Source organism: Phlebotomus papatasi, chromosome 1 (genome assembly GCF_024763615.1).
Source record: "Phlebotomus papatasi isolate M1 chromosome 1, Ppap_2.1, whole genome shotgun sequence".
Classification (NCBI taxonomy): domain Eukaryota; kingdom Metazoa; phylum Arthropoda; class Insecta; order Diptera; family Psychodidae; genus Phlebotomus; species Phlebotomus papatasi.
In genome coordinates this window covers 52,854,521-52,867,667 of record NC_077222.1, presented here as the reverse complement: position 1 = coordinate 52,867,667, position 13,147 = coordinate 52,854,521, and the positions used below count along the sequence as shown (strand labels likewise).

General features: G+C 33.3%; 1 protein-coding gene across 2 annotated transcripts in view; it reads right to left on the bottom strand.

Annotated features, from left to right (window-relative positions):
- LOC129806244 (calcium-binding mitochondrial carrier protein Aralar1) overlaps window positions 1-13,147 on the bottom strand; it is a 32,178-nt gene that overhangs the window by 11,856 nt on the left and 7,175 nt on the right. Inside the window, exons 1-4 of one of the 2 annotated variants that reach the window (XM_055854692.1) lie at window positions 10,377-10,700; window positions 4,317-4,469; window positions 3,795-3,957; window positions 5-291 (exon numbers count right to left, since the gene is read on the bottom strand). In XM_055854692.1, the coding sequence (XP_055710667.1) occupies window positions 5-291; window positions 3,795-3,957; window positions 4,317-4,469; window positions 10,377-10,433 (660 nt within the window). In that variant the 5' untranslated portion in view covers window positions 10,434-10,700. Of the gene's footprint in view, window positions 1-4; window positions 292-3,794; window positions 3,958-4,316; window positions 4,470-10,376; window positions 10,701-13,147 lie in introns of those variants that run through there. The other variant, XM_055854702.1, reaches the window with a different exon arrangement.

Genomic DNA, 13,147 nt, shown 5'->3' with positions numbered 1-13,147 from the left:
TTACAGCAACAATGTTGTCTTTCACTTCGGGCGTCAGAAGGTGCTTCTTCACCTTCACCATAATATCTTTAAAGTCCAATGTGGAAATATATCCTGATCCACTTGGATCTTTGCTATGAAATGCCTCCATGGCGTACTCTTCATGGAAATCATGAAGAAACTGACTGAATTCTGCATAGTTTATAGCCCTTTGTTTCGTTTTGCCAAAGTAACGCTCCATAAATGAACCATCAAGCTTCAGGGGAAGTTTTGCATAAAGCGTAGTTTTCTGTATAACATTTACGAAATCAGCTGGAAAAGACAAATTGCAATGTAATCATTTGCCTCGAGAATATCGCTTTGAAGTTTTTGCATAATGAATCTTACGAGATTCCCACAAAAAGTTCTTTCGGATATTATAAGAAAAGTTTTTAATTTCTTATAGAAAAATTTTAATATCTTTGGATACGTAATAACAAAAAAAGTTCTTCGTATTATTTAATAAAAATTATTATTTTCAAATGAGGAAATTCTTCCGGCTAAAAACGTAATTTATACTTCTTCAATAATTAAATTGATAAAATGTCAAACTTCATTAAATTGAAATGTTACGATTCAATAAGTTATTTAATATTAAATTACTTTTTACTGGTTTTAAACATGGATAATAAAGAAAAAAAGGTTCAAAAAAAAATTATTGTTGAGCGTGTTTAGATATGTGTTAGTACCAGTTTCAATCAATGACTGAATCATTCATCATAAAGAAAATAATTTTTTGCTCATACTTAAAAAGGCAAAAATAAGAAATAAATGAAGAGTGAAAAATTAAAAATGGTTGGCAGTGTCCAAGGCTCTGCGAAGTACACGAACTCAAAAGTATTTTCGCATCATTTACTGTTTACCGGTTCTCAATTGATTTTAATCGATTCAGATATTACTCAAAAGATCCCACAAAATAGTTTAAGAGTAATAGAATTGATCTTCAAACAAGAATTGCTTATCGGTTTATAACCGTATCGCACTCGATTTGAACCTATTCATAAATCACTCAAAAACATTGCCAAAAATACCTTAGGTGTAATATAATTGAATTGCCGATGAAAATTAGTTATCGATTATAAACCGGTTTATTTTCCGGTTCAGAACAAATTGAAATCAGTACAGTTTTACCGGAAATTCCAAGACTTCCCAACGAGTCTAGATATAATACCACTCGGATTAGAAATACGCTCTCAAGAGCCTTTTTAACCTTTGACCTTGAAAACCCATGCAAGGTTCACTTATAAGGGTCTCCCGAAGTTTAAAAGTCCCTATCTCTAACCGTTTGACCTCTAGGCGCGTTAGCAGCTGAATTTCAAATTTCCAAAATCAGATTTCCAAAATTCTACCAAAATATAACAGCTTGGATTATTATATTGCTTCTTGGAACTTACAAGGGGCCAATTCACTTTTTTGCGATTTTAAGATTTTAATGCACTCGTCCTAAATTACTTAAACTAGTTTATATCAAAAATTCGTAGTTTTTATTAAGAATTTTGAAAAAGGCCAAACAAGTTCAAATCTGCTTAACTTTTCAATAAAACAAATGCTTCTACTATTATTACGGATTACTGCATTATAACTTCAATAATGTAAACGGATTTAGATTTGATTTTTGGCTGAAGCAAAATTCCTTGTATTTTAACAAAAAAATATCAGCAGGAAACATAAAATAATTTAGTCAGTAAAAAATACAATTTGATCAGTAAAAATTAGTAACTGATCAGTTCTTAATTAATATGAACAGTATAACCTTTTCTGTCAATAATAATAGCAAATATCTTCAAAACAAAAATTTCATAAGTTAAAAATCGAATTTTGTTATTAAAAAAAAACATCATATTTTATCACTAAAGGTCTCTAGATATTGGGGACAATTTTCGAAACAAAGTGTAGAAGCCTTAAAATAGTAAATTTGGTCAGAGAAAAAATTGAAACTGATCGGGTGGGTCCCGGTCAAAATCCCGAAAGCCAAAATCCCAAACGGCAAAATCCCGAAAGTCAAAATCCCGAAAACAAAAATCCCGAATTCTTAAAAGTGTCATAGCAACTTCCACAATTGCACCCGCGCTTGCTGGAAGCAAAGGGAAATCTTCTGTGTCTTGGAAAATTATTCAAAATATTTTCCTCCATATAATTTCATCCCTTTCAGGATTTTGAACATTCGGGATTTTGACTTTCGGGATTTTGGCTTTCGGGATTTTGGCCTTTTCGGGATTTTGGCTTTCGGGATTTTAGCTGCCACCGGATCGGTTATTAATTAGAAGAAACAAAATAAATTTAATTAGGACAGTAAAAATATAGCTATTTTTGGCAATGGAAATAAACTTATTTGATCAGTATAACATTAGTTCACTTTGTCCAGTCAAATAATATAATCTAATTAAAAAAATACATTTTTGGTAAGTAAAATAGTAAATTTTATCAGTAAAAAACTTGACATTAGCCAAGTATTATCTAAGTATAAATTATATAAGGTCAGTAAAAACACAGTAAATTTGATCAGTACCTCAAATAATTTGATACGTAATGGCTCCGGCACATTTTTTAGATCAAGAAAATTTAATGAAGTTGAAATTCGCATCCCTTTCCTTCCTAAAAGCTTTGTTTATGCCTATTCTACTTTCTCGCACTCTTGTTCTTCTTTTGAACATCACACCAAATTAAATTTAGTTCAGTCCAAATTTGAGACCGAAAGAGTGAGAGAGACTTATGCAAATCGTTTAATAAAAAAGGAATGCGAATTTTGATTTAATGGAATTTTACCGATTTAGGTAATTTAAGGCGTGCTGGAGGCGTAAAAAGACGATTTTGGTCAGTACCGCATTTCACTATTAGTAAAAGTGTAGCAAATTTTAGATCAGAAAAATTTCATAAAATCAAAATTCACATCCCTTTCTTTCTCACACATTTTGCATATGTTTATCTCATTCTTTCGCACTCAAAATTCGATTGATTCAAATTGTATTTGTTGTGATGTTTAAAAGAAGAAGAAGACTGCGAAAGAATAAGATAGACAAATGCAAAGCATGTGAGAAAGAAAGGGATTTGAATTTTGACTTCATGAAATTTTCCTGATCTAAAAGGTGTGCCGGAGCCATAAATAATTCAAAATCGCCTGTAAAAATTTCAATTGACTTCAATAAAAAACAAAAATCCTTTTTGCCTAGTAAGCAACTAAAATATGATCATCATAAGAGCGTCTTTTAGAATCAAATTGGAAAGGCCAAGGCGATTTTCTTTGCTCAGAATATTTCATAAATTTTAGGCAGTTAAAAATTTATATGCTTTCCGTTACTGACCAAATTTTTATGTTACTAGCACAGCTTCTAGATCAGGAAAATTTCATGGAATCAAAATTTACACGTTTTTATTCCATTCGTTCGAATTCTTCTTTTTAATTTTAACTTAACAACAATTTCAATTTAGTTCAATGAGATAGAAGTGTGCAATACGTTTGAGACAGAAAGATACGTGAATTTTGATTTCATGAAATTTTCCTAATCTAAAAGATGTACCAGAACTATTTTGAAAAAAAAATCAAATTACTGCAAGCGCAGAAAAACAAGCGTGAATAAGTTTTTTAAAATGTAGTAAAATTTATAATTAGTAGCTAAACTCTAAGTTAATTATAAATAATAATAATTATTTTTCAACTTTTTTTGATTTTGTATGTTTTTTATCATTTTTAATCTTTTTTTTTAATATTTTGGCCAATGAGATTGTAATAGGGAATCTCTAAACTAAAAAAAATCAACTCAGAGAAAGATACTTACCATATGCAACTGTGCCATTGCCTTGTGTATCGAACAACTGAAAGGCTGTTTTATATAAAGCATCTGGTGTACAGAGGAGACCCTCAAAGGCTTGAAATTCCGCAAATGAGATGAGTCCATCTTTGCTTGTGTCTGCAATGCCCGCCAAAAGTTTCACCGAATCCTACGTAGAATTGAGAAAGAATAGAACAAAAAAAAAAAAAAAGAAAGTAAGAGTGACTCTTTCAAAAATGCTCAAATTATTCCACAAACAAGTATCTGTGATCATAGTACAACAACCGAAAAAAAATCATCCAAAATATTTTTGTTATCAATTATCAGTCGGTCCAATGAATGGCTCAACGTGGTTCTAAATATTGTGACACTCTCGTATCTCCGATCGTCTTCTGCCGAAGTCAATGAATGCCACCACTATCACGCACACAGACCGCAATTACGGCGTGTTCTCCATTGAAGTCTTGTGACGCGTGTCCAGAGGTCAATTGAGATTGAGAATAAAAAAAAAAGGTACACAAAACTCACCTCATTGAATGCTGTCTCCGGAAATAGACCCAAAAATCCACGAACGAAATCATCACCGGTCATATAGGATTTTCCATCCTTTTTGTGAGATGCATATCTAAGGAAGACTTCTCTCAATTTTTCTGTTGACGCACGTTTTATGTGTGTTGGTCCCTGGAAGAAAAGCACAATTTCCCACAATCACTAATTAGGTCTCTTTAAAATTAATTAACTTTTTAATACCCATTTCTTCACTGGCATATTGCCCTAAATCTAATTTGTTTGATTTAACAAGAAAAGTAAGAACGACAGAATGTCTCAAAAACGCCTTCCCAACGCAAAAATCGTCTAACAACTGAACTCTTTATCATGTCTCTTTTTTTACCAAAACGAGCGTGGATCTTTCCAAGTGACACATACATTTTACTGTGATAATGAATTACGTATATTATTCTTATTTGATTTTACATCCACATGAATAATTTTGATTAAAAATTTTCTTTAATAGCGCCAGAGTGTACCTTTAAATCGAGTAATACCGAGGGGTTTACTATAAAAATTCAATTACTTAAAATCATAGTAATTTTCATTTACGTTTGCAATGCACCATCTCATATTATATCAAGTGCATAAAGTTGTAATGTAAAAAAATTCCAAGCGATCACTTAATACTAAGATTAATTCAGTCAAAAAATGCTAAAAATTTTGCTTCTTTTTTATGAATTTTAAACATAATGGCTCCGGCATACCTTTTTTAGATCAGGATCAAGTCAACTTAGATCAAGTCGAAATTTGAATCCCTTTCATTCTCAAAAGATTTGCGTAAGTATATCTCATTCTTTCGCACTCTTCTTCTTCTTTTAAACATCACAACAAATTCAATTTAGCTCAGTTGAATTTGGAGTATGAAAGAATGAGATAGTCATATGCAAAACGTGTGAGAATGAAATGGGATGTGAATTTTGATTTTATGAAATTTTCCTGATCTAAAAGGTGTGCCGGGGCTATAAGTCACGACAATAGCAGTAATAAGTCCAAGCTTATGTATGTCTTTTTAAGTCCCTAAAGTAGCTATGCAATGTGTCGACCAAGGACTTAGCACTTTTGCTTCGATGACATATTTAGCAAGAATAAACCTAGTTAGGTTTTTGTGTATGTTAGGCCGCCATTCTAAGTAGAACTTAATAGTTGCACCTACCTACCTAATTCTCCTGTTCTTACAATTTGTTGCCGGGCTTCTGCCCTGAAAGATTCCTCAGGGAGACTAAGGGTTATCGCGGCCAATTGCCCGGCAGCGACCCAGCTCTGAGCCCCCATCCCAACACTTCCAGGCCATTTACCGACTGACTGACAGTGTCTCCTGCCAGCCAGTCCCACTGAGAGAAATCCGAAAAAGTTAAAATAACATTCCGGAAATGTTTATTTTGCCCTGCAGTATTGATCCGAAATCGGTGGAAATATTATGTTTTTTAGGTGTATTAGGAGTTAAAGTTACCCTTTTCATGTTAATTTTACGCTTAAAAAGGCGTAAAATTAACATTAAAAAATGTTGATATATTTTTACACCTAAAAAGTGTTAAAATTATGAGGAAAAAAAGTTAATCGCACCCCCTTTTTTTTCAGTGCCCCCGCATGGCAGTCAACAGAACTATACAGTCAGTAAAAGGCCTTGCTTAAAGCGAGAGACAGAAAATAAGATCTTCCCGCGAACAGGAAAGGAAATTAACTACCCGGGCTCTATTTCGCTATCAGGTGAAAAATCTCGACAACAAATTGTTCGAAGTAAACATTGATCTGAGTAATTTGTTTATTTTCAAAAAAAATATTGTTGAAATGAAGTATATATTTTATAAATGTTTTTGTTAAATATAGAACGTTGTGAAAAAAATTATTGTTGAACACATGTTACAGAAAGATTGCGGATTTTGTCAAAAAAAAAAAACAGTGTATAAATCGTCTTCATATTCGGATTTAATGCGGTTTTATATTTCAATTTAATTCGTTTGCGCATTACTATGATTTTTTTTCTGTTCCACATAAATTTTGTGGGTCCCGATCAAAATCACGAAAGCCAAAATCCCGAAAGTTAACATCCTAAAAATCAAAATCCAAAACGCCAAAATTCCGAACGGATCGTAATGTCGATCAGTCAAAATCCGGGTATAACTTAAAAGTATCATAGCGACTTTCATGCAGGATTGCACTCGCGCTTACTGGAGACAAAGGAAAAGAAGGAAAATTTTCTGTATTTTGAGAAATTATTCCACACATCATCCTCCCTATACTTTAGCCCCTTTCATTTTGCCCATTCGAGATTTTAGATTTCAGTATCTCTAGCTCTTTATGGATTTTGACTCTTTGAGGATTTTGGATTTCGGTATTTTTTTGGCTTTTTCTGGAATTGTGCGTTCGGGATTTTAGGCTTTCCGAATTTTGGCTTTTCATGTTTTTGGTTTTCGATTCATTTGGAATATTAGCTTTCGAAAGATTTTGGCTAGCACTGGGGTTTAAATATATTTTAAATGTAGAAATTAGATTTGATTAATCGAATTATATTTCAGAAGCTAAATTTTTAATTTTAGAATAAATATTTACAATTTTTCAAAAAAAAAATCATAATTAATGGGTTTTTGTGTAGTTGAGCTTGGTAAAAGACGATAGTGTTATGCTTACTTTAAAAAACGTTTATTAAAAAAAAATTTAAAAATTAATTTCAATTTTGATTTTAATGATTATAAAATTCTCAAGAATTGGCTAAGCATGTAGCTTTGAACGTGATTAAGTTCATAAATAAATAAATAAATTAATAATTATTATTCTGTAAATTATGCCCAATGCACAATAACTTTTGTTTAGTAAACATGTTTTTGACATTTCAATGAGAGTGAGTAAAATCTAGATCTAGTCATCTCGCTCATTCTCATGGGAGATTTTGAAAACTTGTTTACAAATAAGAGTTATTGTGCGCTGGTCATTAGTAAAAACTGAAGAAATGTGATCTAGAAGAGACTATGTGTTAAGAGATAGTAGGGGAGACTGGGGCAAAAAGTCACAAAACGGATATTTATTTTTTTACAAGCTACTCGATCACTTCACAAATTTCTAATTAGCGCAGTTTTATAGGAAATTTACCGCTGTACAACTTTGTGAAAGTAATATTCCTCTATTTTGTAAGGAAATACTTTTATCGAGCCGATTTCTAAAAGGTAATTTTGTGACCATTCTCAAAAATGCTGGGGCAAATAGTACCAGACATTGGGTATTATCATATTTTGATTCGTTTCATTACAGGCTTCTGTAAATTTGAAAAAATACCTAGAGGACATATTTTGATAGAAAATTTATTCATCTACACCTTTGTAAAACACCATTTTCTCTGCGAGAAAATTGAGAAAACGAGGAAAGCGCTTTTCAAGCTATTTTAGAAAAAAAAAACACACAAAAGACTGCAAATCGTTTGACCAATGCAAACAACAAGCGCCGAGACATGATAATGACGTTTCTTTTCGCCGTGAGACGTCAGAAATTGTTTCGCTTTTTTGTTACTTTTTGCTCTATACCTTTTGTTACTTTTTACCCCAAGTGGCCATTTTTACTAAAAGGATTTCTGGAGAAAAGAACCTTTGTGAAATTCTAAAATAGATAGCAGATTCGAATTCAAAGAATCCAAATTATTTAGAAAATATTCACCAGTTCATCAATTTTGGAAAATAAGTAGGTAATAATTGTTATCTTCTGCAAGGAAAATATTTCAAAAATAGGACTAAAAATTTAAATATTTTTTTATTTTCTAAATACCTTGTTCGAAATTCTAAGAAACTTACGACATTGAAGAAAGTCTATGGAGGCTATCTATAGAAAAAAATTTGAGCCGCTATCTTTTTTATATCGGAAGATATTGAATTTTGAAGTTTTCGATTTGTGACTTTTTGCCCCAGTCTCCCTTATCCAATAAACATTTTATTTCCGATTCGAAAGCTGTCCAAATTTCGTTAACTTAGTGTCGAAAGATACTGAGCAGATCAAAAAAAAACTCCTCGGAAGCTTATTTTTTAACCGATTTAGAATAATTCTGGACTCTGTTGAAAAATCTGGGGATTCAATTGCATTATTTCTATGTTGGTTCTAACCTTGATTTAAGCTTATTTGTGAATCAATTTAAAAGGTAGACCGCAAGGTATTTTCCAAAATCTGATTGACCATTTGCCCTTAGGCCCTGGACACACTTACGACTTAAGCCGAGAGACGGCTTAGTGGAAAATGGTAGAAATGTGGTTTAACCATTATTTCGAATATAATGACGCTAAACTGTCTCTCGGTTAATCCTCAAGTCTGTCAAGGCCCTTATACAATCATAAACAAAAATCTTTCCATAGAATTCGCCTTTTGAGAAATTAAAGCAGTTAATCCATATAGATAAACCTTTGGTCTGAAGCCCTTATTACGGCTTTTACGGTTATAAACCAGAGTAAGCACATCCAAAAAACAATGGCCCAGGCAATTTAACAAAGTTCTTGGTTTATCTTTGAACTTCAAGCACTTCGTGAATTGTCCTTCGCCAACGTGTTAAGTAAATGGAAATGAAAAGGAATCCCTAAAGAGTAAAATAGGGTAATCAATAATTTTTGAATACCAATAGCCGACATTCTTTATAGAATTTTCGTTAGATACCAAACTTTTGATTTTGTCAAAAGAAATGCGATTGAGTTATGGTAATGTCCATAAACTGTTGTCATGACTTTGAAAGTTTTGTTTAGCTCATAGAACTACTTTTTTTTGTTTTATAGACAGCTGCATGTGATGCCTTTTTTTTGTGACCAAATTAAGCCTAATTCTTCATTTACTCAAATGCAAATGTTCACATTAGTTGAGGTAACTTTTATCCCCTTGGTATGACCCTCTATCATATAACTTCCTCATGAACTTTTCTTCCAAGTTTGCGCTGAAACTTTCATTAGAAAATCTAATTAAACTAGAAAATTAGAAACATTATAGTGTCGAGATGTTTTTAGTATCAGCGGGAAATTTCCTCAGTGGGATGTTATTTACCAGTAGTGCACACAATTTTTGTCATTTAGCCGAGAAATAGGGTCAAGTGCAAGAGAGTGCAACTAAATGAAAAATTCAATTTTGTTGCACGTCATGGGGGTGGTTTGTTGTTTTTTTTTTCGGGAGAACATACCGTGTCTACCGTCTCTTCATTCTCCATTGAAATAGGTTACAAGCAATTTTGGCAATTAACTTAGGTTTCTCACAGGAATTTTGTCCTCTTTTGGGGACTTTCACAGACAATTTCTACTTTTATTACTGTGGAGTTCTTAAATTTCAATGTGATTTTTTTCACTTTGAAAAAAATAAATAAATGAAACTTTGTATTGTGATTGTGCTAAAAGAATTTTCTGGGCTAGATAAAATTGTGAATTTGTGCGGGGGAGGGTTAAAAAGTAAAAGAAAGAGAGAGAAAAGTGTGATAATATTGTTAATGTTGTATAGAACTTGAGACATGGACAAATAATCGTGAATGTAATCTCGTGTGACTTCACACATTCACTGCGTGATCTAATATTATTAGAAATTCATTCTTTAAATATAAACTTTATAGAAGATCTTCTCACTCTCGGCATTTTTTTTATTTTCTACAGCCCATAGTCAATATCTTAGAACATTATGTAAGTCCTGTGATGGAATGGGGGATGTTCTTGAGAAACTTTTGTGTGATTTTTTCTCCAGAAGGGGCAGGAGGGGTGGTGCGGGTGATGTGATTTCTGGAGTATATGTATCAGAGGTGTTCTCAATTCGCCAATTGCATAATGTCCCTGAATACCGATCTAATAGAGACAGTGCTTCACAATTGCACACAGTTACTAATGACAACCGATTCTCTATGCTGTTGCTTCTGCTGCAAACTAGACACAAGGTCAATAGATTAAATGCATGCGTGCAACCATGCAATTTTCATCGCAAAAAAAAAAGATCTCATGCTCCATTGTCAATCTTCCCTTCCTGCACTTTCTTGAGACTTTAATTTTCAAACTATCTTTTATTTTTTCTTTAGAAACACTCCCTTTTTTGCCTACAGACCTCTCCAACTGAAGGCACTTTTTTAGGCACATTTCCCTCCCCAGCTGCTGAAGTCATTTTCTCTCCAATCTTGGGTACTTTACACTCTTTTTAGTTTAGAGATTCTTCTGCACCACACTCCAACTTCTAGTAGAAGTATACCCGGATAAGAAGATCCACTAAACCACTTTAAAAATCGTCCACAAAACACGCAGATGAAATCTACTGGAGCGCGTGGAACATTTTCTTCACGGCATCAACTATAAAAGTTATACAGGGAATTCGCACTTGCAACTCCTTCAGCCAATGTCCCGCACATTACTACATTCACGGGTGCGCTCAAGTGTATAGTTTTGAGAACGGAAATATCTCTGTAGTTTCAGTGTTTGATTCGATGACGCGATGTTTGTTTCGCGCTATACTTATTTATTTCAAACTGTGAGGCCTCAATTTTTAGAAATAATACACACACACACACCAGACTTTTCCTCATGATGCACTTTTGTACCGTCACGGACGTCAATTACTATTATTTTTAACAAATAAACATTATCTCTTATCAGTGCTTTTCGAGCATCTAAGCAAAATCAACTGATTTACATTTTTGCTGTTGTATGGAAAATCCACTCAGAGACAGAAGTCACAAAATTAATTCTATAAAATTTTTGGCGCCAAAATCTTATAAGCATCGAAAAGGATAAAAAATCGGATAAACCGGAAGTGTGTCTCAGATAGTATATTGTACTTGCTAAAATGGTACATTGTACGAACTTTAGGCCATTTAAAAAATGGCATATATAAAACTTAAAACATAAACACTGAAAAATAAATTACACGAATTTTTTAAAAAATTCATAGTTTGATAGTGACATCTTACCGTTTAAATATGTGTTAACACTTTAGATTTAGATTTTTAGATTTATTTAATATATTGCTTTTGAGCTTGCACTCTTGAAAGCTTAATACACAAAAAAAAAATTCCAGAGATACATATAAATAGAACAAATAAATAAATAAATGAATGTGGTCAGGAAGTATTCTATTGCGCCCACCGGCGTCTGAGTGTTGGTGACCAACCTACTCCAGAGTAAAACGGTGGAAAACTCCTTCTCAGGTTGTATAAGCCATCTGCATCATTAAAGAGAAAAAAAAAATCTTCTTGACCAGAAAACGAGAAAAAAAAATCAAAATAAGAAAGCAAGACTACGGCGCCAAAAAGGTTTGGATAAGCCGCCGTTTCTCTTCTCTAGGAAGTTCATTCCAGAGAATAACTCCCTCAACAAAGAGGGAATTGTGAAGAATGCGGCTCCCCGATCTCGGCACGGCGAGGCACGAAGACCTAACAGAAGGACCCGGCACTAGGAACTCCGTCAGATAACCAGGCTGACGACTTTTAAGAAGACGGCAAAGAAAGTCCACAGCACGTGATTGTAGGAAAAGAGGCAAAGTGGTTCCAAGAACTTGAGTATAATAAGGAGATACATGATCATAAGGACGAAGATTAAATATATAGCGTATACAATTATTAAAAGTGATTACGAGGCGACGCATTGATGCAGCGTCACAAGAGAAAAATAGTTCAGCACCGTAGGAGAAGAGAGGAACGAGAAGGGCACGAACAAGAAGCAGTCGAATGCCCTGAGGAGTGAAGAACTGATGTCTTCGAAGAGTAAATAAGGAAAAGTTAATTCTTTTACTTATATAGGAAACGTGGTCGTCCCAAGCCAATGAATCATTGAAAATGATTCCAAGATTTCTAGCTTTGTGGACGTAGGGAATGGCCTCACCATTGAGCCAAAGAGGATGGGAATTGGGACGTAATCTTCCACTCGCAATCAGCAATGCCTGAGACTTCGTCGGGTTGAGGAGGAGAGTATTATTACTTGCCCAAGTGGAAATAAGTACCAATGCAGCATTAGCCTTAGCAAAGCAAGCATCAGGGGAAGTTAGATCACCAAAGCAGTATATTTGGAGGTCATCAGCATAAAAGTGAAAATTAATATTGCAATTTTGTAATGTGATAGCTAAGTCATTAATATACATAGAAAAAAAGAGGGGGCCAAGAACTGATCCTTGGCCTATACCTTTAAGAAGTGCTAATGGAGAGGAAATTATGCCATTATAATTGACTGACTGAGATCGCCCAACTAAGTACGACTCAATTAATTTAACACTCGTAGAAGAAAATAAATAAGAGGAATGAAGTTTGAAAAGAAAAAGAGAATGATCAATGCTATCAAAAGCCTTGGAGAAATCTAAAAGGATTAAGAGTGCAAACTGCTTCCTGTCAAGTGCGATACTGAGATCGTGATTCACTCGCAACAACGCAGTAATGGTGCTGTGAGATTTTCGAAACCCAGATTGAAAATTTGAGAGCAAGTTACACTTACTCAAATGTTCCTCAATCTGCATTTTTAAGATGTGTTCAAACACATTTAACGACGAGAAAGTTTTTGCTGATCGAAAATCACCAATAAAAATGAAACTGATAAAAAAAATCAGTAAAAGGTTATGCATACAACCTTAAAAAATCCAAGAGAGTCTGATTCGGTGTATTTTTTACCTTTATGAACGATAGGGACAAAAATAGCCCAAAAATTTAAATAATTTTTCTCGCAATACTAATAAATGATAATTTCCACTCAAATAAAAAAATATTACGTTTGAGTATTATTGTAGTTTCTTTCTACAAAACGGTTTTGCTTTAAAAAAAATTGTAAGTATAAAATATAAATAAAATCAATTTTCAATTGGGAATTTAAGATTTCGTCATTTTTAAGCTTAAAAACTTA